The sequence below is a fragment of the Neomonachus schauinslandi genome, chromosome 15, assembly GCF_002201575.2.
Source record: "Neomonachus schauinslandi chromosome 15, ASM220157v2, whole genome shotgun sequence".
Taxonomy (NCBI): domain Eukaryota; kingdom Metazoa; phylum Chordata; class Mammalia; order Carnivora; family Phocidae; genus Neomonachus; species Neomonachus schauinslandi.
In genome coordinates this window covers 5,727,428-5,752,405 of record NC_058417.1, presented here as the reverse complement: position 1 = coordinate 5,752,405, position 24,978 = coordinate 5,727,428, and the positions used below count along the sequence as shown (strand labels likewise).

Sequence of the window (24,978 nt, the reverse complement as noted above, 5' to 3'; positions counted from 1 at the left end):
CTGGGCATTTCCCTTCCCCCCTTGATACCTTGTTATCATCCATGACAGTGTTCAGAGACTCAATCCACATTGGATCTATGTCGCCATCCAGTAAGATCCACTTGGGTCCATCATGGGTGATGTTGGCTAGCTCCCGCATGATGGAAGAGAACAGTCCTAAAAGGAACCACGAATTGCTCAGCAACCATCTCATCGTCAATGCTCTTTCTCGTCAGACAGCCTTTCCCTCTTAGCTACGACACCCAGGAGAAGGTGCAAATGGAAAAGCCAGGTCAGAACTGGATGTGCATTTTAATCTATTGGAATCTGACAGCGAGTGCTAAGGTGCCACCGTCTCTGAGTCTCCCTCTGACTCTTTTAAGATCATCATCAGCAAAATGTTAACAAAATCTGATGGCACTGGCTTAGGTGACGAGGGACCCGGAGAATCATTTCAACAGGCAACTGGGATGTGATGGATTTACAGAAAACCTTTTTAGGTAAGATTTCATCCTTTGTGATGGCAGCCCAGGCTTTGAGAGAAGTTGCCAATGTGATTCTAATTGGCACTATGTGAGATTTAGAGCTTAATTTGGATAGAATTGATTTTTATGATATTAAGCTTTCCCAATCAATAATATGGTATGTCTTTTCATTTATTCAAATGTTACGTTAGGTTCCTTAATAAACTTTTACAGTGTTTTCAATCTATATCTGGCTAAAAGTATTCCTAAACATTTCATAGTTTTGTTGCTTTTGCAAATCGGATTTTTTTCTGTATTTCCTTTTTTTTAGCTGGCTATAGAAAGAAAAGGTATCAAATTCTGTGTATTTATTTTATGCTTAGTTACCAGTAGTAAATTTTCATATTAATTTTAGTGTTTTTTTTCAAAATGCCTCCTGAATTCTCTAAGTATAAAGTTGTATAAGCAGCAAAATAATAATTTTTTTCCTTTCCTCTAACTTATACCGCATATTCCGTTTTCTTGTCTTACTGCATTTTCTAGAATCCCACACCAAGCAGTACTGAATAATAATGTTGGTAATGGCTCCCCCTTTTTACTGATTTTAATAGAAATGGCTTTAGTTTCTCATCATTCAGAATGCCCCCCTTCCTTTGGGCTTTAGATAACGATTTATTTATAAAGATTTAGATTTATTATATTTAAGGTATTTCTATCTATTCCTATCTTACTTAGAATTTTTATGTTAGGAATAGCTCCTGAGGTTTTAGCACCTACTGTTGAGCACATGATTTCCTCCTTTAATTTTTCAAAGCTTTACATGAAAACTTAAAAAAAAAAATTCAATCTATCCTTGCATTCTTAGAGTAGATTCTACTTAAAGTGTATTCTTATTTTTATTAATATAGAGATGGGATCTACTTGGTGATGTTATTCAGGATTTCTGAATCTATGTTATTAAGTGAAATTGGGCTCTTTTTTGGTTCTACATAAAGGTTGATATCAAGATTATTCTGGTTTCATAAAATGAATTGAGAGGTGTCTTTGTTTTGTTTTTTTACCATTTTGGAACCATTTTTTTTTTTGCTACTGTTTTAAACTGTTCTTTTCAATAGTTTATTCATTTTCTGCTTCTTATTGAGTAAATTTTGCTAATATTATATTTTGCTAAAGTATTGTTTTTATTTCTCCTAGTTTTCCAAACATGTATCATATAATTAAGTGATCTCTTCCATCTTAATCTTTATTTGCTGTTACAGCTTTTAATTCTTAATTGGATCTACTTTTACTCTTCTTCCCCCATCAATCTTGCTCACAATGGACTTACTGATCTTTACAAAGAACCCATATCTATGTTTTATTTATCCTTCCTATAATTTTTTTTTGGTTCCTTCCCATTAATTTCAGACTGTATCCTTATTAAGTTTCTTCTTCCTGATTTTCTTCAGGTTCAGTTTACCACTCTGAGTAATTTCTTAGGATGGATACTGACTTCCTTCATTTCTAGCCCATCTTCAAAAATAAGAAGAGTTTAGAGTTCTTCTTTATTGGTCTTAGGCATGCTCCCTTGGTTTTTGTATGCAATGTATTTTTTTTTTTTCCTTTCACCCAGGGGGTTAAGTAAGAATCTCTCTTTTTTTTTTTTAATTAATTAATGTCTTAAGTAGGCTCCACACCCAGCCTGGAGCCCAATGCAGAGCTCGAACTCAAGACCCTGAGATCGAGACCTGAGCTGAGATCAACAGTCAGACCCCTGACTGAGCCACCCAGCTGCCCTGTGAGCATCTCTTGATTTGTAAGCAGTACAATTATTTTTGGTCATTTTCTTACTGTCCATTTCTACATCTATTGCATTATTATCAATGTGGCCTGTAAATCGATATTTTTTAATTCATTACAGTTTCTTCTGTGCCCAACTAAACTTCAAATTTGTGTAAATGTTCTATGAATGTACCAAGAAAGGGATATTTTCTACTTCTAAGATGCAAAGTTCTTAAACGATGTGTTCTATTGAGTTTGATGATGTATTTCTCAATTTCTCTACGACTATGCTTATTTTTTTCTATCAGATCTGTTCAATTTTGAAAAAAAGTATAGCAGTAATATCCACCACATTTCTATTTTTCTCAAGTTCCCGAAAAATTTTTCAAAAAGTTGTCTTCCATCTACTTATAGTTCTCTTTGTGAATACAGATTTATGATTATAAATCTTTGTCAATGTCTCCATATTTGATGAATACTGTATATTTAATAAAACTTTAATTGAAACTATAACACAGCTTAAAGTTCGAATTACATGAGCTTAGATTTAATATGGAATAATAAGTGCTTGAGACTAGCCAAGAAACTTACAAAAGAATACTGGGGAGGAACTTACGCCATCAGACATTAAAATGTTATGATTGTGAACAGAGTAGAATGACATTCGTATAGGATTAAATAATGAATGGGACAGAACAGAAAACCCAGAATCAGATCTTGGTATATGTGACAGGCTGGTGCTTACGTTCAGAGGGAAAGGACTGCTTAATAAATGATCTTGGCACATTCAATTATCCATTTGGAAGCCAATATGAAGTTGATTCTCTACCTTAGCTCATAGTAAGCCCCAAAATAAATCCCAGATGGATAAAAGAGATGTTCGTGTAAAAAGTATCTTCAGGACCAAATTTAAAATACTGTATCTATAACTGAAAATGAGAAAGGGTGATAAACTAAATAGGAATCCCAGATGCCAACAGAATGGACAGACGTAATTTCCTCTTTTAAAAAGTGCAGGTTGGGGTGCCAGGGTGACTCGGTTGGTTAAGCAACTGACTCTTGGTTTCGGCTCAGGTTGTGATCTCAGGGTCGTGAGATCAAGCCCGGCATTGGGCTCCTTGCTCAGCATGGAATCTGATTGGGACTCTCTCTCCCTCTCCCTTTGTCCCTACCTGCTGCTCGCTCTCTCTTTCTCTTTCTCTCTCTCTTGCCCTTTCTAAAATAAATGGATAAATCTTCTAAAAATTAAAAAAAAAGTGCATGGTAATTATGCCACAAAGTGCCTGTAGACAAATGGTAGACAGGAAAAACCATTAGCGATGCACAGAACAAAGGATTACTATCTCTGATATATAAAGAATTGTTACAAATGAATAAGAAAATATTACAGGGAAATAAAATCACAAAAGAGCCAATTACTAAAGCCAATAAGGAGGAAAAGATGCTAAGCCTCATTAATGGTGAGTGAAATAAAAATTAGAGAGGCTGCCCATTAAGTCCCTTTGTTCTAGGCCTCTGACTGAAAGTCCTAAATTAGAATCCAGGCAGTTGGACCCTGTATAGTCAGACACCGAGATAGGAGGAGGGAGCTGAGAGGCCCTCATTCCAGAAGCCACATGGGTTTTAGAAAGAGGTCCTATCAGCTCAGAGTTTTCTTTTCAGCTCTCTCCCAGTGACAGTGCCCCTTTCCAGCATCTACCAGTGATTTCTAAATCTAGAAACGTGACACTGGAGTTAGCACTAAGTGAACAGGAGTTTGGGACCCTCTGAATCGCTGTAGAAGGGATCATGGTCTGTGATGAATGGTAATGAATGATGTCTTCAGCCAGGCCCTGAGGCCCCGTTGTCTGTAGTGATGTCTCCCCATCACTTCTGGGGGCTGACAGGAACATGTGCCCACTGTGGGAAGCCAGAGCATGCTGTGCCGCCCCTTTGGGAATGAGCTGTGGGCTTCCCTACCCCACCCGTGTCTTAAATCCACTGCCAGGCAATGTAGGGACTCTGACTTGTGCTGCACAATCACAGAACCACAATTGAGAATGCCTGCCCTGCTCTCTCCTCTTTCAATGCCCTCTCTTAAGGAGCAGCTAGAAGGGTCTCCAAGGAGAGAGAATCTCCCAATGGCTGAGGTTCCCCTTCAAATCAAAATTGGGGTCTTCCTTTCTTTGATTCTTTTCACCTCCTTCTCCCACTCCAAACCGATCAGGCCAGTGTTCTTCCCTCTGAAGTTCACCCTTGGATGTAGATTCAAGCCTGCCTCCCGGGGCTCAGAATAGCGGGAATTTTGTCCCAGGGGTATCCTGCTCTTACCATCCTTCCATTCTCTGGTGGCCGGATTGATGATGCCAAAGAGTTCATCGTTTGTGACTGCTTTGGGGTTGAGGTCAGCCCAGACAGGGCGGCGTTTCATGATCTGATAGGTCTTGTGCAAGGATTTCAGCACCTGAGACTTGCCAGTGCCCGCGCTGCCCACCACGAACACAGAGTGTCGCACGGCCAGGAGCTCCTCCAGCTGGACCACCTGGGGAGACACACAATTCAGCCAGAGGGACCAACTTGTCACTCACTGACATCCCAACTGCTCTTCTGTGCCCCAGGCTGGTATCTGAGGAGAGACCTGTTGTCAACAGAGGAAGGGTTTTTCACCTCCAGATGTGGTGAGGGGTCCTAACTGTGGGAGCTACATTCTTATTCATCATTTGGCCATGTAATTATTAGTCACCAACTAAGTGCTGGAGAGTATACCAGGTGAGGGAGATTCAGAGAGGACTCTCCCCCCTCCGTGATCTTACAGGCTAAAGGGGAAGCATAATGATTACTATACTCAAGTTATTTATAAAGTGCTATGTGAACAGATAGGAAGAAACAATTGATTTTGTACAGATAAAGGGAATAAGAAAGGCTTCAAAGAAGTGGGGGCATTTGAACTGGGGCTTCAGGGGGTAAGTTTGTCAAGATGAACAGGGGGATTTGCAAGCAGAGGTATAACAGCACAAAGGCTTGTGGTGTGACAGAGCCTGATGTGGTTGACCAGATGGTTTGATGAGCCCGGAGTCAAGGAGTTCCTTGATAAGCACTGAAGGTCTTATCCCTCTTACCCTGGCTTGTCTCCAGGCTTGCCTTTTCACACTGTTGTAGGAGCACATTTACTGTAATGAAAATCTGATCGTGTCATTGCCGTCACTCTGTCCTTTCAGTGGTTCTCCATAGCTTTGGTGATGACATCCCAAATCCTTAGACTGGCTTACGAGGCCCTTGTGCAGACTGGCCCAAACCAGCTTCTCTCTCTCCTTCCCCAGCATGCACATTCCAGGTAGACAACTGGGGTTCCTTAATAATGTTCTTTCCTTAGTCTACATCTTTCAAGATATGGTGCCTTCTGTTCAGAAGTTATCCTTTCTCCCGCCTTTTTCCCATCAGACCAACATCATCCCTTAGTCTGCAGTAGGTGTCCCATACCTACATCCTAGTACTCAGCATTGCCATGGTTACTCTTCTCCCTATTAGATTATCAGCTCTGTGAAGGCAGGCAGGACTGGGTTTCTTATCTTTTTATTCCCAGTGTCTAGCAGAGAATCTGGCACATACTAAATGTTGAACAGGTATTTGCTGAAAACATGAAGGATGGCTGGAAAAGCTGGGTGGCCCCTATCATGAGGGGTCTCACATACCATGGGCTAAGACACTGAACTTTAATGTAGATCAAGTATATTTTGCACTATAATACCCTTAATGGCTGAGGAACATGAATGTGTGAGGTAAGGTACTGGAATAGGCACCGTGTGGTGGGACAAGACAAAGATTTCCCCCCATACATCCTATTTATTCTACATTTTAAAACATGATAAAAAGTAACTTCTCTGTTTTTTAAAAAATTAAGCGGTACAGGTGTTAAAATGAAATATGTAGAACTGTACAACCTGGGGATCAGGAGGAGAGCATTACTGCTAGGCTCAGTATAACGGAAGCAGATGAATTTCTGTTTGGGGAATGAGATGACTTGTTTCCACTGTGGCAGGATAACTGAGATACTGGGTTGTGTTTTCCACAGCATCAATAGTTTCCTCTTCTTTGTCTGAAGCTATTGAAGGTCCTCTGGTTCAGAGCCCAAGAGCACCCCAAGCAGATTCTCAATCCTGGCTCTTGTTTTTGTCCTTCAGGAACTTAACGAAGGGTCTTCCCAGATAAGGATGAGGGACGCGTCAGGAAGGGTCTGTGGGGAGCTGATATCTAAGCTAATATATGAATGAAAAAGAGTCAGCCACATGAAGATCCACGGGAGACACGCCAGGTGGAGTAATAGTGAGTACAAAATCATCAGGTTCTGGGGTGCCTGGGTGGCTCACTCAGGTCATGATCTCAGGGTCCAGGAATCGAGTCCCGCATCAGGCTCCCTGCTCAGTGGGGAGTCTGCTTCTCCCTCTCCCTCTGCCTCTCCCCTCTGCTCATGCTTTCTCTCTCTCTCAAGTGAACAAATAAAATCTAAAAAAAAAAAAAAAACCCTCAGGTTCTGGCTGAAAGCTGGAGGGGTCAAAAAGAAAACAAAGAAAGGGGGGGGGGGGGGAGCGAGTATAAGATGAGAGGAGGGAGGTAGGGGGGGGGTGGGGGGGCGGTTAGCTACGTAGGAACTGGTACTTGGAATTTTATTCTAAGTACAACAGGAAGGAAGCACTGGAGGATTTTTAGCATGAAACTAACCTGAGGGCATTGCATTTAAAAAAATGGAGGGGGTTGGGAGGGAAATGGAGGCAGTGCTCTTGTTATTGAACAGAGACTTCGTTGTATTCTTAGATTTTTTTTCCCCATGAACAACTACTGACTCCTTCCCTGATCCCGAAAGCCTTAAAATCACTTTCTAGTTCCACCACCTTCTTTTCATTCATTTCAATAGCATTATTGAGATAGAATTCAAGTACCATAAAAGTCACCTTTTGAAAAGTGTCCGATCCAATGGTTTTGAGCCTATTCACAGGACCATCCAATCATTACCACTATTAAAACATTTTCTTCAACTCCAGAAGGAAAAACCATACCATGAGTAGTCACTCCCCATCCCCCGACTCCTACCTCAGCCCTGTTCAATGCCTCTATTAAATTAGACTCTTCTGGACATTTCATATAAATAGATCTATAAAAGTATGTGGCATTTTGTGAATTGTCTCTTTCACTCATACTGTTTCAAGGCTCATCTGCACTGTAGCATGTATCTGTACATTGGTCCTCCTTATAGCTGAATAAAAGTCCATTGTGTAGGTAAGATCACAAGTTGTTTATCCATTTGTCAACTGATGAATGAGTTATTTCTATTCTCTGCTGATTATGAATCCATCAACTTTTTTTTTTTTTTTTTTTTTTAAAGATTTTATTTATTTATTTGAGAGAGAGCACATGAGAGGGGGGAAGGTCAGAGGGAGAAGCAGACTCCCCGCCGAGCAGGGAGCCCGATGCGGGACTCGATCCCGGGACTCCAGGATCATGACCTGAGCCGAAGGCAGTCACTTAACCAACTGAGCCACCCAGGCGCCCATGAATCCATCAACTTTTGACAGTATCTTTTGCAAGGTAAATATGTAAGTATCCCCATCCTTCCCTTTATCTTTCTTTCTCCTGTCTTCTTCCAGGCATGTTATACTTTTATATTGCTATGTTTGATAATATTTATATCCTGTTCTGGCCTTGTATTTAGACCTTCTCTATTTTCTGTGATCGTTAAGGGTTGAAGACTGATCGTGGCTTACGTTCTTACAGCTAGAGAGATTTTTCACTACAGAAGAAAGTTGCTGCCTGGTTTACATTGCGTTCTCTATGGGCCTAGTGTCATGACTTGACAGAGGATGTTCTCAGCATCAACCCAAGGTCAAATGGATACTCTTTTCTTAACACTCCATATGTTGATCAATACCAGGTTATGTTTACTTAAAAAAATATTTGGACCATGACTTTTTTCTCTTGGTGTTAATTGCATTCCTTTTTCGTTGTTAAAAGAAAAGACATATGCCTCAGGCTCCATGACTGAGAAGTTTAATAAAACACAAAAGAACTTTCATCTTGTTGATCTATTCTTGCTTTGAATGTATCCATTTTTGAGGTCTTTTTGTTGGAGACCGTGGACTTCCTGCCCTAATTTGGATTAACTTCTTTCTAGGTCTGCTGACAGCTAAAATGCTAGGACTTTTTTTTTTTTTTTTTTTTGTTTTTTTTTTTTTTCAAATCGCATTTTTTTTTTTCTTCCTCATTTTTCCATAGTATGTCCTCAAGTAACTTACTCAAAAGGGTGCATAACCCTGATGTTTATTGCAGCATTATTTACAATAGCCAAATTATGGAAGCAGCCCAAGTGTCCATTGATAGATGAATGAAAAAGAAGTGGTTTATAGATACAATGGAATATTACTCAGCCATAAAAAGAATGAAATCTTGCCATTTGCAACGACAAGGATGGAGCTAGAGAGCACAATGCTAAGTGAAATAAGTCAGAGATAGACAAATACCATATGATTTCACTCATATGTGGAATTTAACAAGCAAAACAAATGAGCAAAGGTGAAAAAAAGAGAAATAAACCAAGAAACAGACTCTTAGCTATAGACAACACACTGATGGTCACCAGAGGGGAGGTGGGTGGGGGGTGGGTGACGTGGGTGATGGGGATTAAGGAGCGCACTTGTGATGAGCACCGGGTGATATATGGAAGTGCTGAATCACAATATTGTATACCTGAAATGAATATTACACTGTATGTCAACTGGAATTCAAATAAAACACCAAAAAAGCCAAAAAACCTAAAATAAATAAAACACTAAAAAGGGGGTACATAAGAAATAAAATTTAGGACTCTTTGATAATACCTTGAATGACAACTTGGTTGGTACACAATTGGTTTTGAAACCTTTTCCATCAGAACGCTGAAGGAATGGTCTCCTGGTCTTCTAGTACCCAGTATTGCTGATGAGAGGCTCCCATGTTGTCCTGAACCTCACTTCTACCTTGGGTCCCCTGTGCCTATCTCCCTAGCCCATCACGCAACCAGGAAACTTACCATCTGCTCTTGACCCCTGACTTCTGAAATTCCATTATGATGTGTCTTTGTAAAAGTTGATTCGAATCCACTCTGTTCAGTACTGACTGAGCCCCTCCGATCTCATGTTTCTCTAGAAAGTTCTTTCTAAAATTCTCATTGGCAACATGTTGCACAGAGATCCTCTCCATGTCATCTTGACTCTTGCACTTTCTTTTTGTGTATCATATATATTTTGTTATATACACATTTTATATCTACATATAGACGTAAGTATCCCTATCCTCATAAAACAAATAATATACAGGGCGCCTGGGTGGCTCAGTTGGTTAAGTGACTGCCTTCAGCTCAGGTCATGATCCTGGAGTCCCAGGATCTAGTCCCACATCGGGTTCCCCGCTCAGTGGGGAGTCTGCTTCTCCCTCTGACCCTCTCCCTTCTCATGCTCTCTCTCACTCTCTCTCTAATAAATAAAATCTTTAAAAAAAACAAATAATACACATTGAATAAAAACAAATATATATAAAATATACATTTTTTAAATTATACACATACATACATACATAATTTTGTTCTGGGAGAGTTCCTTGACTTTACCTTCCAATCATTTCACTGAATTATCAGTGACACAATTCTACATTTCTACATTTCAAAGAGCTCTTTACAATTCTCTGATAGTTCTTTTTATTTCTTTTATAGCATCTCATTCCCTTTTTATGGGCATCGCTTTCTTAATTTTCTTAAAGGATACTAATTAGAACCTTCAAAACGCTCTCTTCCTTATTCACACTGGCGTCAGCTGCCGTGTGTGAATGCGTGGGTTTGTGTGTGGGGGGGGGGGGGTTGTCAGTCTGCCTTTGTCTCTTGCGGGGTTGGCTTTCTCCAGGATCTGGTGAGCCTCAAGGGTAGATGAAGAGCTGCACTGTGTTTTCTAGAAGGCAAGGATGGGTGGATATGCTCAGGGATGCCTTCTCAGAATGAGAGCTCGTGCCGGTGGTTAGACCTCAGCCTTTGTCCTTTCACTTGTGGGTAAGTCAGCAGGCGACTGGCCTCCAGGCTGAGGGGCCCCAGAGAGAACAGACTGGCCATACACGGAGGCACCAATATGCCAAGGGCAGGTAGAGTTTCCCCGCAAAGAGCTTATTAGGTTGCCTTAGACTTTTCTTTCTGGCTGCGGATTAAATGCCTGGCTGTATGTGGTCTCCCTTCTTGGGAATTTGAGACTAGAAGGGGGAGCTGGGAGAAGAGTGTAAGGAGCCAGATGGAAAAATTACAAGGTAGACTGACTTCATGATCCCCCCTCGGCTGTTTCCAATTCTCTTTCTTGCTCCTGTCCTCCTTCGCTAGCAACTCCAAGCCTGGGGCCTCCCCAGGGTTTGGCTGGGCAGACGGGCTGTCCAGAGCCCTCCTCTCCTACAGCCCTTCTAAGTGGATTCTGGCCTGCAGCCCTCCTGCCCTGCGGGATCTGTCAACCTGCTTACATCCTCTTTCCAGGAACTGATCGAACTATCCCCTTCTAGGTTCTACACTTCTAAGTCCTCTGTCTCAAAAAAACAAAATTATATGATCACTGTTAGGGATCTCAGGACACCATCTCAAAGCAGAGCCTCGCTAGGCATTTTTGATGAACGGACTTTTGAGGGTGGTCAGGTGGACAGCACGAACAAGAAGTGGGTAGAAAATGCCAACTGTACCAAGAGTCTTTAATGGAGAGCATCTGTCTTATCAGTAGGGTAGAAAGCAATCATGAAGAAGGAGGAGAGAGAAAGAAGGACACAGAATGTGGGCCAACCGACCAATAAATAGGAAAAGTAAGATTCTGAGTAGGCAAAAATGCAGAAAATGGGGAGGTCGGGTCATGTTGCCTCAGCAGACTCCCAGAGTGTCCGTGGACTGTTCTGGTCACAAGACATCAGCCCCCGTTCCCTGTGTATCAGGAGCCTCGTCAGATCTAACTCCCCTCCAGGAAAGGGGCACCTCTTAGGATCAGAGCCCTTAAGAGGAAAGCCCTCGCTCTGTCTGGCATTCAAGGCCTCTTATATCATGGTCTTACCCTTCAAGTCCTACTGCTCACTCTCTGTCCCCATGCCTTTCTGTTTCCTGTTGCTGGGTGTACGATCTCAGTGCTTCTCCACCCATCCCTCCACCAGCCCTTTGCCTCCACCAGGAAGGCCCTCAGGCCCATCTCTACCTTGACAAAGTCTATCCACTGCACTTGGGAAGAGGGAGGTTGCGTGTGGGGACGGTGGACAGGCAAAACCAACTACAGCTGGGAAGGACCAGGTCATGTTTTGTTTTCTTTGGTGAAATGGAAGCTCAGAGATGGAGAGATGGAGGCAGACACCAATTCTATTTACATAGGTCCAGGGTTTAATCTCTACCAACGGTATTACGTGCTTGAAATGCCTCCTGGTGTGGCGTAGAAGGAACATGCCCCCCTCCCCAACCCCCCAAGCCGGTAACCTCCTCAAGGCAGAGCACATTCTCTCTCATGAAACCCTCAGCGGGGTATCCTGGAGAAGTAATGGCAGCCCAGTGTCCTTGTCTGTAAAGTGCCTCAACTGCTCCGTTGGCCTCAGGGGTTGTGGGAGGTCAGGTGGGATACGTCATATAAAGGCACTCGTGAACTCTACGGTGGTGTTCATGGGGTTCCCAAAGGTATTACTGCACAGGAAAAAAAAATCTATCCATGTTCCTGTACCCCAGGATCGTCTTTTGTGGCACTTGTCACATCATGCTCCAAGGTATGGTTACTCATATGAACGCACTTATACTGTGGCAAGATTTACGCATTCTGGAACGTTAGCATCTGCAAAGTTGCTCCGTAAAAATAACGGACTTCCGGAAAATGGGATGAGGGCAGACCACTCAGAAAGTACAGAACTTTGTATGCAAAGCCTGAGATATTTGATAATGCATCCTAATCCCAATAAAAACTCTAGCTAGCACAGTTAAATCACGAGAGCGTTTGCACCTGGCCTCATGTTGGCCAATTCTTTGTAGCTTGCTTTTCCAACCAACCTTCCTTCCTAAGTTTATTTACTTTTTTAGTCATCTCTACACCCAACATGAGGCTCAAATTCGCAATCTCAAGATCAAGAGTCACATGCCCCTCCAACTGAGCCACCCGGGCACCCCTATTTTATTTTTTATAAAATTTTTAAAAAGTCATCTCAATGCCCAATGTGGGGCTCGAACTTATATCCCTGAGATCAAAGAATCGCACACTCCCCTGACTGAGCCAGCCAGGTGCCCCAATCGGGGGACCAGTGCTTCCTTTTCCAAGAGGTAGGCCATGGCTATACTCACTTCTAATCAAGACCATTTTAATCCCGGTTAAAGATCTGTTCTAGACGGAGCCTTCTTCATGCACCCACTGTTTTAATGCAAGCAGAAATGTCTTCGCCTACCCTGAGCCTCCCCAGAAAGCAGTAGAAACCATCATGGCTCCCAAGGCCATGGAACCTGTCATACTTTCCCTGAAGTTTCAAGGTTTTTCCTGAAAGTCTATACCTACTGCTAAACATCTTCATTTTCTGTAGCTGCTCTAAAAAATGACTGCTGATGTGGTGGCCTGAAACAACACAGAGCCATTCTCTTACCGTTTAGGTGCTCGGAAGTCTGAAATCAAGGTACTGACAGGGCCAGTCCCTTCTGGAAGCTCTATGAGAGAGTCTGTTTTCTTGCCTTTTCTCGAGTCTAGAGGCTGCCTGTGTTCCCTGGCACTGGTCCCTTTCTCCACCTTCAACACCAGCGAAGGCTGGTGGAGGTTTTTCCTACTTATAAAGACCATTGTGATTATATAGGGCTGCCCAGGTGACCATCTCCCCATCTCAAGGTCAGCTGATTAGCAACCTTAATTCTATCAGCGACCCTAATCTCCCATTGCCATGTCACATAACATAGATTCTGCGGGTGGGGATGCGGACATCTTGGGGTGAGGGGAGGGGGGGCGGCGTTAGTCTGCCTACCACCCTCAAGTTATTTTAATTGTGAGAAAGCTTGTCCTTGATCACTTCAAAATGCTTACAAGCTCAGAAACTTGCCTAAGAACAAACACGGCTCCCATATTCTACTACTATCAGGTCCTCTCTAATCCGGTCTGAAGTAATTCACAGGAAAAGAACATGTGCGAGAGCAGAACGGGCTGGGGCTTAGTCCTCTGCTGGATTGCGAGCTTTCTGATGGTAGGGGTGCCATCTCTCCCTTGCGTTCCCCACCACACATTCCACAGCGTGGGCGCCCCAGTAAAGAGCTCTTGAAATGAATTATTCCTAGGTAGATACCTATTTGTACATCTAAAGCCACCCTTTGGATTAAGGATGACCCATCATCCAAGAAAAGCAGTAAGAGACCAAAAAAAAAAAAGATCTCAGGAGGGAAACCCCAGTGTACCTTGAGCACAAAGTTGTCCTCAGCCTGGAGCTTCAGATCCACTACTGCCTTCCGAACCAACGCTTCGAAGTTGAGATCTCTTCTCCGGGGGACATCCAGGGCAGGAAAGAGGTCCCCGATCAGGCCCATGAACACTGGTATGTCGTCGGTCACGATCTTGGGGATGTTGAAATCTCGCAAGGAGCGCATCAGGACTTGGTCCTCGGGGCGGTCAGGGTCCCCTCGCTTCAGGGATCCGGCCACCACCAGCACAGACTTGATGGCCCGCAGGCCCCAGTCATAGTGATCCTGAGGGAAGGAGGCACAGGTCAGGCAGGGCCCGCTGGGATGCAGAACACCCTATGCCCTTGCCAGTATCCATAAAATTATAGGCAGGTCACTTCTGAGGCCAAGGCGGAAGCTCAGGAAGGGACCAACGACACGGAATGCTGTGGTGGTCACAGATCCCAAGCTCCCGGTCTGGCTAATGCTACTTTTCTAGCTGTGATGACAACGAAGCAGACCCAGAGCATACAGAGGGTTGGGGGCCAGGGAAAGCAAAAAGAACCACCTCCCGACCTATCTGGCTACTCCTTGCATGTTCCGAGAGCGGAAGGGCATCCAGGAGGAAGCCGCGTTAGCTCTTAGAGATGGTCGAGGCTAAGCTCACATGCTCTACACCAGGGAGGCCTTCAAACGCTCTGAGAAGAGCAGTGAAGAAAAATTACCAGTAGCAACTCATAGAAAGGCAGCGGCAAGAGCTTAAATCAAGAGGCAGGGGTGCTTGGATATAAAGTGGTAGGAAGAAAATGAGATGGATTTGAGAGAGATCCAGAGGGTGGAATGCACAACCATTCATCCACGATTAGATAGAAAAGAAAAATGCCTGGAAAAGAAAAACGCCAAGGATGACTCCCAGCATTCCAGAATTAGCCAGTGAGTGAGTGAGGGTTTTGCGTTTTGAAGCACGGAATGCAAGAGAAGTAGGTTGGGTTGGGGACCGGCAGGAAGATCGGCTTTCGATGCTGAGCGAGAGGAGTTTTCTCACACTCAGGAGAGCTGAGGTATAGACCGCTGAATATACAGGTTTAGAGCTCAAAAGAGAGGTTCGGGGTGGATTTGTGGCTGTCAGCTGCTGGCCTGCAAATCAGTGGTGGTGGGGACCCGGCAGCTGATGCAGTGAGCAAGGGGCCCAGGAAAGCATGGAGAAACAGAAGAGGTTTTTAAGGAAATCCACCTGGGACAGATTTCACGGGGCTGAATGCGTCCATGCCGTGGCAGCAAAGATAGTTCTAGTAAGAGAGAAGTAAGTAAGAGAGGCCTGGAGGGAGGAGAAACTCAGTGGGAACAGCCCAAGGAAGCCTGACTGGCTGTCCCTGCCACCAAGAAATTCTCTACCCAAGGCATGAACCTTGGAGGTTCTTGTTCCTGTGTGGGGACCTGCCCCAGGCAGAAGCCACATTTAAGGACAAGCAACAATGACATCTGTGGGACTCCTTAGAATGCCTAACTATCTCTTCCCAACCCTTTCCCCATCCCGTGGCCCTTCAGGTAGAGACAATTCCCTTCAAGGGAATTTTGTTGGCCACAGAGGTGTTTCTCATGGGACACTGGATCTATGAGGTGTTGCTAAGTAGTCTATGAAAAAAAAGTTTGGGGGCGCCTGCGTGGCTCAGTCAGTTAAGCGGCTGCTTTTGGCTCAGGTCATGATCCCAGAGTCCTGGGATTGAGCCCCAATTTGGGCTCCCTGCTCAGCGGAGAGCCTGCTTCTCCCTCTCCCTCTGCCTGCCTCTCTGCCTACTTGTGCTCTCTGTGTGTGTCAAATAAATAAATAAAATCTTAAAAAAAAGAAAAGAAAAAAAAGTTTGGGGGCCAAATGAGGTTTTTTTTTTTTTTAATGCTAGGCTAAGAAAAATGAACATGAATCTTTGTTGTAGAAGTGGTCAGAGCTTTTGCTATTCCTACGGACACACTGATTCTCTGTGAGAATGCTCTACTACATTGGCCCAGAGCTGGGCAATCACATGGGGCTGGTGGTCCAGCCAAACTAGGGAGAGTACCTGTTTAGACAGCAGCTCTTTGCACAACTGGTAAAGGGTGATGAACTTTCGGGCTAACGACCGCGCTTCAACGAATCCTTCTGCCACCAGCATGATCTCGCAGATCAGCTCAAAGTCTGGAACCACCATTGCACAAGGCCTGTGAACAGGGAGACAGAGGGCCAAGATGGTTTCCCAGCCACAGTTGAAGTGGGGCTTGGAAGACGAGCGACATTGGCTGAGATCACAGGCAGAGGGATCTGTGAGTATAAACACTTAGCCCTTAGCAAGAGTTTCATCCAAGACTCCCAGTGAGTCGACCAAGGATAAAAGACGTGAACACTCTTGTCCAAGGTGATGGATGATGACAGCAGGCAGGGGCAGAGTTGGGGCTACAGCTCATCTTGTAACTTGGGGCCAGGGTACCTTACACAAGCACAGGTTAGTAAAGCTTTAGTAATTCATAATTTATTAGTTACTTCTGTAACAGATTACAGGCTAAGTTTGAGGAATTGGGTCTCTCCTGGGGTCTACAATCTATTCCCCATTTTCAAAACCGTATCTCTCCTCCAAACCTAGACACTTGGGGCTTATTCTGTGCTTACATGCATACAAATGTAAATATCTAATGCTGAGGTCTAAAGTAAATGCCCATTAACCCCATCTTGCCACGAAATGCATATATGAGGGGCGCCTGAGTGGCTCAAGTTGGTTAAGTGACTGACTCTTGATTTCAGTTCAGGTCACGATCTCAGCATCTGAGATGGAACCCTGCATCAGGCTCCACGCTCAGCACGGAGTCTGCTTGGGATTCTCTCTCCCTCTCCCCCTGCCCCTCCCCCTGCTCGCATGTTCTCTAAAATAAATAAATAAAATCTTTTTTAAAAAGTCATACATGAGAATACAGAGGGGAACTGTTTTCTCTCTGTAAGGATTTGCTGTGGTTTTTCTCCCCCTCTCGCTCTAGAAACATTTGATTTTAAAATTACTTATTTTTAAAATTAATTTATTAAGTATATAACAGGAGCCTCAGGTTGTTCACATTTCCTTAACTGCATTTTCCCTACACCGATATAAAATTTTCAAAAACGTATCATTCAAGAACATTTTTCCTTTAAATTATTTTACATTGTATTCAAAGTCAAAGGCGCAACCAAACACTTAGATCCTCAAAATTATTTTGCAGCCTGAAATAAGGTTAAGTATGCATCCATACCACAGAATTCAGTAAGGCCGTGGAAAAGAATGCTATGGGAGGAAAACTATTTAGTGGCACAGGAAAATAGTTAATAAAGGCAGGATCCTCACTTACGTAGGTTCTTATCCCAAGTTGGAAAAAAGCAATGCTCTGCCCACCGGATATTGGAAGGGAGGACGCCAAAGGGTTTTAACTATCTCTGGATGACAGTATTTAGACGGGGAGAGCAAGTGTTCTGGAGTCTGACTGTTTGGGTTCGAACCCAAGTTCTGTGGCTTGCTACTTGGGCTCCTAGTAACTGGGGTTCCTCCCCTGGGCGATTTGCTGACCCCGTTTTCTCCCTGTACAAGGGGGATACTTGTGGTTTGTGGTACCCACCTCAAAGATAGGGCTTTTGTGAAAATGAAGTATCAAAGTAGATGCTTGTATTTATTGTTTTTACATATATTTTTCTCCCCCCCCCCCCAATCCAATTTTCTGGTATAAATGTTCCCTTTAAATTCGGAGCGGGGGATGTAAAGAGTAGTTCTGATCAGGGTGATAACCCACCTCTGTTATTGCTTGTAAACACGAGGCTCACTTAAGAAATACTTTGTGCAAACAAAGAGCCACGACTTCGGGTAACCAACAAGCTCTGGGTTACAGTGGGCACTGGCCTGGGGCCGGGGCCGGGATGCCTACGCCACCTATGACATAGGGATCTGCCACCGCTGGAGCTCACGGGGACCAGACTGAGGGACGGAGTGCACAGGGAAGCTCTTCAGCGGTCTCCTGGGCTCCACGTCCCCACAGAGCAGGGGCTCTGGGTCCCCAGATGAAGCCGATCTCTGTGTCACGGCTCCCACGGCCTCTCTGTCTTAGGTAATGGTCCAGTAGGCAGAAAATCGGAAGCCGTGAGGCATCTTTTGTTGTTGGGCTGACTTCTCTTTCCTGAGACAAAGAACGGAGACTGCAGCCCCTTCTAGAAAATGCGTTTGTGGTTTCTTAACACAATAAAGAGGATTTAAAAGCATGGCAATGTCCACCGGTGGCCCAAGGTGAAATATAAGAGGTGTTCTCGTGCCTCGTTACTAGGAGTGTGATTCAGTACTGCTCTTGTTTAGAAAGCAATTTGTTGGTGTGTGTCAAGAGCCTTAAAAACGCGCCTCCCTCTTAACTCCGTGATTCCGCTGCTGGGAAGTTAGCGAAAGAAAATAATCACGCATAGAGAGAAAAGGACTTACAAAGATGCACATTACAGCATTATGTGTACATTTCTTTTAAATATTAGAAACCGTCTTAATATTTAAATATGGGGGACTACTTAATTACACCGTGGACCATGTGCTTGGTAGGATAAAATGTGGCCGTGAAATTAGATTTCTTAAGAATATCTAATAGAAGAGATGACTTATGATAGAGTATGAAGTGGAAAAAACCAGAACAATATGAAACTTGTCGACCACAAATGTAGGACTTTAAAATACCCCATATAAAGGAGAACAGAATTAAGCAAGACATAATTTTACCGGTGATAGTATGAAAGGTGGTTTCATAAACTCTACTTTTTTATGTGTTCCAAACTTCTTCTGATATATATGCCATACATTTTCAGTGGAAAAAAGTAGAAGCAGCTTCTCTCTTGGGCCCTTGCGCGGGGCAGGGCTGACGCTCACCTGAAGAGAGCCTTGAGGTTCTCCGGAAGTTCTGTGCGGCCGGCGTAGCCCGGGTTCATGGTGATGAAGATTCCCACAGAAGGATCCAGGCTAATCTCCTCCCCAAGGAAGTTGAACCGCTGCTTCTTGTCTCGGATTGCATCTTGAATGCTTTTGACCTGGTGAACAAGTAAGGAAAGGGTCTGCACCGTGTTCCGGGGGTGGAGTGGTAGCTAAGCCTGGGAAGCGTGCTTACGCCCAGCGCGGACACCTGCTCTGTGGCCCCTTTCGTTGAAGGACAGGTGCAGTGACTGCACCCTGGACCCTCTACTGACGCTGCCTGTCCACAAGAAATCTGGTCGCCCACGTCCGTATTGACGGCACAGCAGCTAAGGGGTTGGGAGTGAACAGCGAACAGGTGTCTAGCCCCATGGGCCACTCACCGGGCACTGTTCCGAGGGCTTCTTACGTATTAATTCATTTTCTCTCCACCAAGATCCTTTGAACCCCTTTCTCTATAATGAACCAGAAGCACTAGGCAGTGGGGTAGTTCGCCTGACTTTGCACAGCTAGTAAGTGGTCGTGTTCTGGACTTGAATCCGGGCAAGCGGATTCTGGAGCCTGGGCTCTTGGCCCCTGCATAATGGAGGGAACACCAGGACCCACCCCCCCGGGGTTGTTCCGAGGATTAAATGAAATCAAGCCTGTAAGGAGCTTAGCATACAGAAAATGCTTAAGAACAGCAGCTGACATGGAAATCGTTAACGTGATCCTCAGCCTGGCTCCTCAGGTTACATCTCTAGAACAGACAGCGTGAACACAGCTTACCTCTTTAGGGATCGAGTGCCCTGCAGATGGCAAAGCAAGGCTGGAACCCCATCCCTGAGGGCTAGGAGTGCCTTTCTAAAGAGATCAGCCTTTTTCTTAAATGTAGGGACTGAAGCTGAAGCTTGACCTGGTCATTCTAGATCACCCCTACAGCAGCGGGCGGAGAGACAGAAACGAAATCGCCATTTTCACATGCGGCGCTTTGGAAAAGCGTGTGCAAAAATGATCAGCAACAGAAGGAGGGCAGACAAGAGGGGCACACTTGTTCGGCCAGGCCCCAGAATATCTCCGAGTTATCTCCAGCTTCTTGGGGTTCCTGAAAGCAAAGCCTGAAAGCGGTGGGGGCCAGTGCGAGGTTTTGAATGAGCTCCAGTCACATTGGCCATGGTCAGGGTGTTTAGAATAGCCAAGGGTTCTGGGGAGATTGGGCTGCAGGTGCATGTGTAGGTCTGGGAGAGAGAGGACAGACACAAAGAGAGAAGGACACGGCCAGAGCTGGAGCATTTATGAAAGAGAGAGAGAGGCAGACAGATGAACAGACCGACAGCAGGAAGTGAAAGAGAAAGACATGAAGCAGCTAGACCACCTACCACGGAGCAAGGCTCTCTCCAGTGCCAGGCTGGGCAGAATTCACTGGAACGTGGGACAGGTCTACAATTAGGATTCTGCTCCTTTCCCCAAGTGAAGCTCTCAAGACCAAAGCATTTGAGCTCATGGCAATCAGTTTGAGACTGAGACTTCTCTCCTGTGTATAGATTGGCAATACCCTTGTGGGACAGGTGGTCTTCAGTGCCCCGCACACGTGGGGCTCACGGCACAGTCCTGCACAGCCTCCTGCCTCCCCATCACCCCGCTGCTTATGTGGGTGGTAAAGAATGGGCTCTCTCCGGTGGCCCCAGTCCTCCCATCTATCAAATACGCTAAACACTCACCAACGTGTGGGGTGGGGAAGTGAGTTTAATTGCCATTTACCGATTGCCCTGATAGCCTTGGGCGAAGGCTGGAGCCCAGGACCCTTTCGGCTGCCCTCTGTGACTCCGCCTTCCGTCCTGCAACACTGAGGCCCAGGAACCTCACGCTCGTTCAGTGAGAGTTCATGACGCACTGTAGGATTAGTAACATCTGTCCTTTCATGTAAAATTCTGCAGGGTGGGGGGGCTCTTGAGGGAGAGCATAGAGTAGACTCAAAGCTGGAGCATCAGTTCTAGTAGCAGGCTCTGTTAGCAGGGCTCACGCAGGACAGGATGGGAGACCGTCTGCTGGGCACCTCATTCCCTCAGCAGCAACCAAGGTCCACGGGTCGAGCCTCTGCAATTCAGTGGACAGGGTCCAGGAGGCCCCGATAAAGTCCAGAGGTCCTTCGGGATGTCGGGGAGGAGTGAGCGAAAAGCAGGTGGGCTGGGATCGTATGGGTTACACCGCAAGCCCAGGCAGATGGAGTCTCAAACACAGGTAGGCGTAAACCGATACCAAAAGGGCCAGGGACACTCCTCACTCACGGGGGTCTATTTCTCTGCTAAAAACTCATTGCTTTGAAAGATTTTAAAGCCATGGGGCATAACAACAAAAGAAGAACTGACATTTACCGAGCACTTGGTATGTACCAGGCGCTTCTCTTGAGTATTTCGTGTGAGTAATCCCGTTAAGTCCCTTCAATAGCTGGACGAGATGGGCAGATCCTTATTTTATTTTTTTTTAAAGATTTTATTTATTTATTTGACAGAGAAAGACACAGCGAGAGAGGAAACACAAACAGGGAGTGGGAGAGGGAGAAGCAGACTCCCTGCCGAGCAGGGAGCCCGATGCGGGACTCGATCCAGGGACTCCAGGATCATGACCTGAGCCGAAGGCAGTCGCTTAACCAACTGAGCCACCCAGGCGCCCAGATCCTTATTTTAAAGATAGGGAAGCTGAGCCAAAGGCAGTGAAAAAGCTGTGCCACAGTTATGTGAGATGCTGAGTTTAGGGAGGCAAGGCGAGGGGTTTGCGGGGACCTGACGCTATTTCTGTAAGTTATGTGAGATGCTGAGTTTAGGGAGGTAAGGCAAGGGGTTTGCGGGGACCTGACGCTATTTCTGTAACTCTTCTGTAAGTCTAAAATCAGTTAAAAATAAAAAGTTACAAGAAAAAAAAAGAAACTTGCCAGCTCTCTAACAGTTGGTACGCGGGCAACCCGAGTTACCAACCAGGCAATCTGGTCCCAGAGCACATGCTCTTATTAGCCGCTTCCCCAAACCGCCTTTTACCAGAAGGACACCATGCCAGCCACGGACGCTGCTTCATCAAACATGCACCTTTCAGGGGAATTTTGTTTTGCTCCGAAAATAATCATAACTTAGAGACATGTGTTTCCACGAGGTAAGAAAAGGCTCATTTGCCACTCATTAAACACACACACACACACACACACACACACACATAGCTACGTAGAAACCAGTGTTCTCGACCGGGGGTGATTTTGCACCTGCCCTCCCCAGGGGACATCTCCATCCATGGCTGGAGACATTTTTGTTGTCCCAAGTAGGGGGGGGAAATTTCTGGAATTATCAGACTCAAGACATCGAAAATGCCAAAAGTTGGGAAAACCATGATCCTCAAAATTGAATATTTTACCAATAAGGAAATTGAAGGCAAGAAGATACAAGTTAATTCTGGTATTTCTGCTCATCCCCACTGCTGCACAGTGACCCCATCAGAGCTGCAGACTCGTCCCTCCCCCTCGGCGCACCTGTGTCCTCCACTCCTTCTGCCCCACCTGCCGTGGGGAGGACGTGTCTCTGCAGCCAGGGGCGAGGAGACTGAGGAGAAGCAGCAGGTCTCTAAATTTAGTGTACGAATCCCTCGGGATCATTTGGAAATGCGGACTGTGTCACAGCCGGGCTGTGGTGGGTCTGGGTCTGCGTTTCTAATAAGCTCCCAGGGGAAGCCGATGCTGCTGGCCAGTGAAGTGTCCTTGCCATTGGACCCAGCTGCCCCCTACCAATTACAGGACCCTCCACTGGCCCTCAACCAGATGGGCTCACTTTCTCTTCCAGCCTCCACAGCCTTTCATCATCCCTCTCTCCTGGAGCTTGCTTTCTGCCTTCTGCTTTAGATGCATGCGTAGGTCTGACCTCTATTGCGGGCTGGTCCTGATTGCAGGTGATTGGTCCTGGATCCTGGACAAGCCTTGTGTGCATGTCCGACCATGGGAGGGGGCCTGATGGGATCTCTTAAGAATTAAGTCCTTCCAGATGAATGGATAAAGAAGATGTGGTATACATACACAATGGAATATTATGCAGCCATCAAAAGGAATGAGATCTTGCCATTTGCAACGACGTGGATGGAACTGGAGGGTGTTATGCTGAGCGAAATAAGTCAATCAGAGAAAGACATGTATCATATGACCTCCCTGATATGAGGAATTCTTAATCTCAGGAAACAAACTGAGGCTTCCTGGAGTGGTGGGGGGTGGGAGGGATGGGGGGCTGAGTGATAGACATTGGGGACGGTATGTGTTATGGTGAGCACTGTGAATTGTGTAAGACTGATGAATCACAGACCTGTACCTCTGAAACCAATAATACATTATATGTTAAAAAAAAAAAAAAGAAGAAGATAGCAGGAGGGGAAGAATGAAGGGGGGGAAATCGGAGGGGGAGACGAACCATGAGAGACGATGGACTCTGCAAAACAAACTGAGGGTTCTAGAGGGGAGGGGGTGGGGGGATGGGTTAGCCTGGTGATGGGTATTGAGAAGGGCACGTTCTGCAGGGAGCACTGGGTGTCACACACAAACAATGAATCATGGAACACTACATCAAAAACTAATGATGTAATGTATGGGGATTAACATAACAATAATAAAAAAATAAATTAAAAAAAAAAACCAAAACAAGAATGAGGTCTTTCCCTTCCAAGACTGGAAGCTGGTGGGGATCATGGAGGGTTCTGCCCGTGCACCCTCCCACCCAGGCTGGCGCCTTGTATCAGACACACTCATGAAGGCTAACGGTCATACCATCTTTCCTGCAGGTGACAGGGGTTAAGGAGGTCACCTGCTAGCTCAGAGCTGCCTGAATCCTCTCAGCTTTTTCCTCCGAGCCCCTCTACCTTGCCCCTTCCATTCTAGGGAAGTGGCCCACTCTGGGGTCCAGACCTTGCCCCCAAATGCCATGTGTTACTAAAATCCTGCCTGGCTCACTTCATGCTTCTCTCTGCAAAAGCAGATTGGAGTTTGCAGGAAGTGCAACCCACTCACCACTTTGTACATTAAAAAAAAAATTTCCATGTTTTCACCTTATACCTTAAGCTCCTCTATAAAGGGTGTTACGTGGGAAGCTCCCTTGTTTCTGAGACTCTAGCATGTTTTCATCACCCTGAGTCCTTGGAACACTGCTGTGGTGACCTCTCAAGACCTTGCTAGTTGATCTGCTGCTTCTCGCTGCTTCATGCCTTGGCCCCAGCACACTTGTGCCATGGGGAAGGAAGGGACATGGCAGAAATGCCTGGCCAGGGAGCATGGAGGGAGACAGGGGGCTGGAGGGAGAGGGGGCTGGACTGTGTCCTGTTGACATGTATTTCTGGACCCAAGGCCTAGCAAGCTGATTGCAATGGTATTGGCAAAATTCTGGGGGAAGAAAAGAGGAAGTAGTATTTTATACTTTTTTAAAATAGCAGAGTAATTGCTCTTGCAATTGCCACACTTTTTCCCAGTCGTATATGCAATTTGGCTTGACCAATCTGACAGAGACATGAAAATACCCACCTCCAAGAGCACTGGAACACACGGACTTTTGGAGAAGTTACTGCGAAGAAGAGTGCAGGCAGGCAAGGAGCCGAGAGGAGGGGACAGAGAAGGGGAGGGAAGGATGGGAGAGAGCTGTCACAGCTGGTGTGGCTTCTGAACCAATATGCCAGCCCGGATTGCTGCGGGAATAATTAAGTGCAATTTTCTCCTTGGACGGGTATAGGATTTTAAATGGGACGGGCTCAGATTCTGCCCAGGCTGTTGTCAGACCACTTTCTTGAGAATGTCTCTCCTGCAGGTGTGTTCTGAGACTGGAGTGTGAAAGCATTGGGGAATTCTGGGTTGAATTCATTTCATTTAATTCCAGAAGCAAAAAGGAACTGCCCTTGGAGAACCTACTAGGACATCCTGTTGGGCAGTTTCAAAATAAGGTGAATTCACCGTGTTTATCTATTAATTGCTAGGGACAATGGCTGGTGAATATTGCCTCATCATTTAGGACATGAAGTTTGGGAAGACAGTCTGAGGTTGGGCCAGCTGAGAAGGAGTGAAGGGTGTTGAAGAGGCTGGTGAGTCCAGGGTGTTGACCCTCATTCCATGCCCCATGTCTCCCGGCCTCCTACTGGCCTGCAGTCCTCAGGTAATAATGATAGTAATCACCACCACCACCATCATCATCATAGTCACAGTCATCACTGTCACCACCACCACCACCATCATTACCGCTATTTCCACACCACCATCATCATCATGACCACCATCATTATGGTCACCATCATCATCATGGCCACCACCATCACCCTCATCTTATCACCACTATTTCCACACTATCATCATCATAACTACCACCACCACCACCATCATCATCATGGCCATCACCATCATCAACACCATCATCACCACTACCATCATCATGGCCATCACCATCATCAACACCATCATCACCACCAC

At 45.4% G+C, this 24,978-nt stretch overlaps 1 protein-coding gene across 1 annotated transcript in view; it reads right to left on the bottom strand.

Moving 5' to 3' along the window:
* The window catches only part of DNAH9 (dynein axonemal heavy chain 9), a 357,089-nt gene that overhangs the window by 209,701 nt on the left and 122,410 nt on the right, over window positions 1-24,978 (bottom strand). Inside the window, 5 exon segments of the mRNA XM_021694498.1 lie at window positions 29-156; window positions 4,515-4,725; window positions 13,618-13,905; window positions 15,657-15,795; window positions 18,489-18,646. Of these exon segments, the coding sequence (XP_021550173.1) occupies window positions 29-156; window positions 4,515-4,725; window positions 13,618-13,905; window positions 15,657-15,795; window positions 18,489-18,646 (924 nt within the window).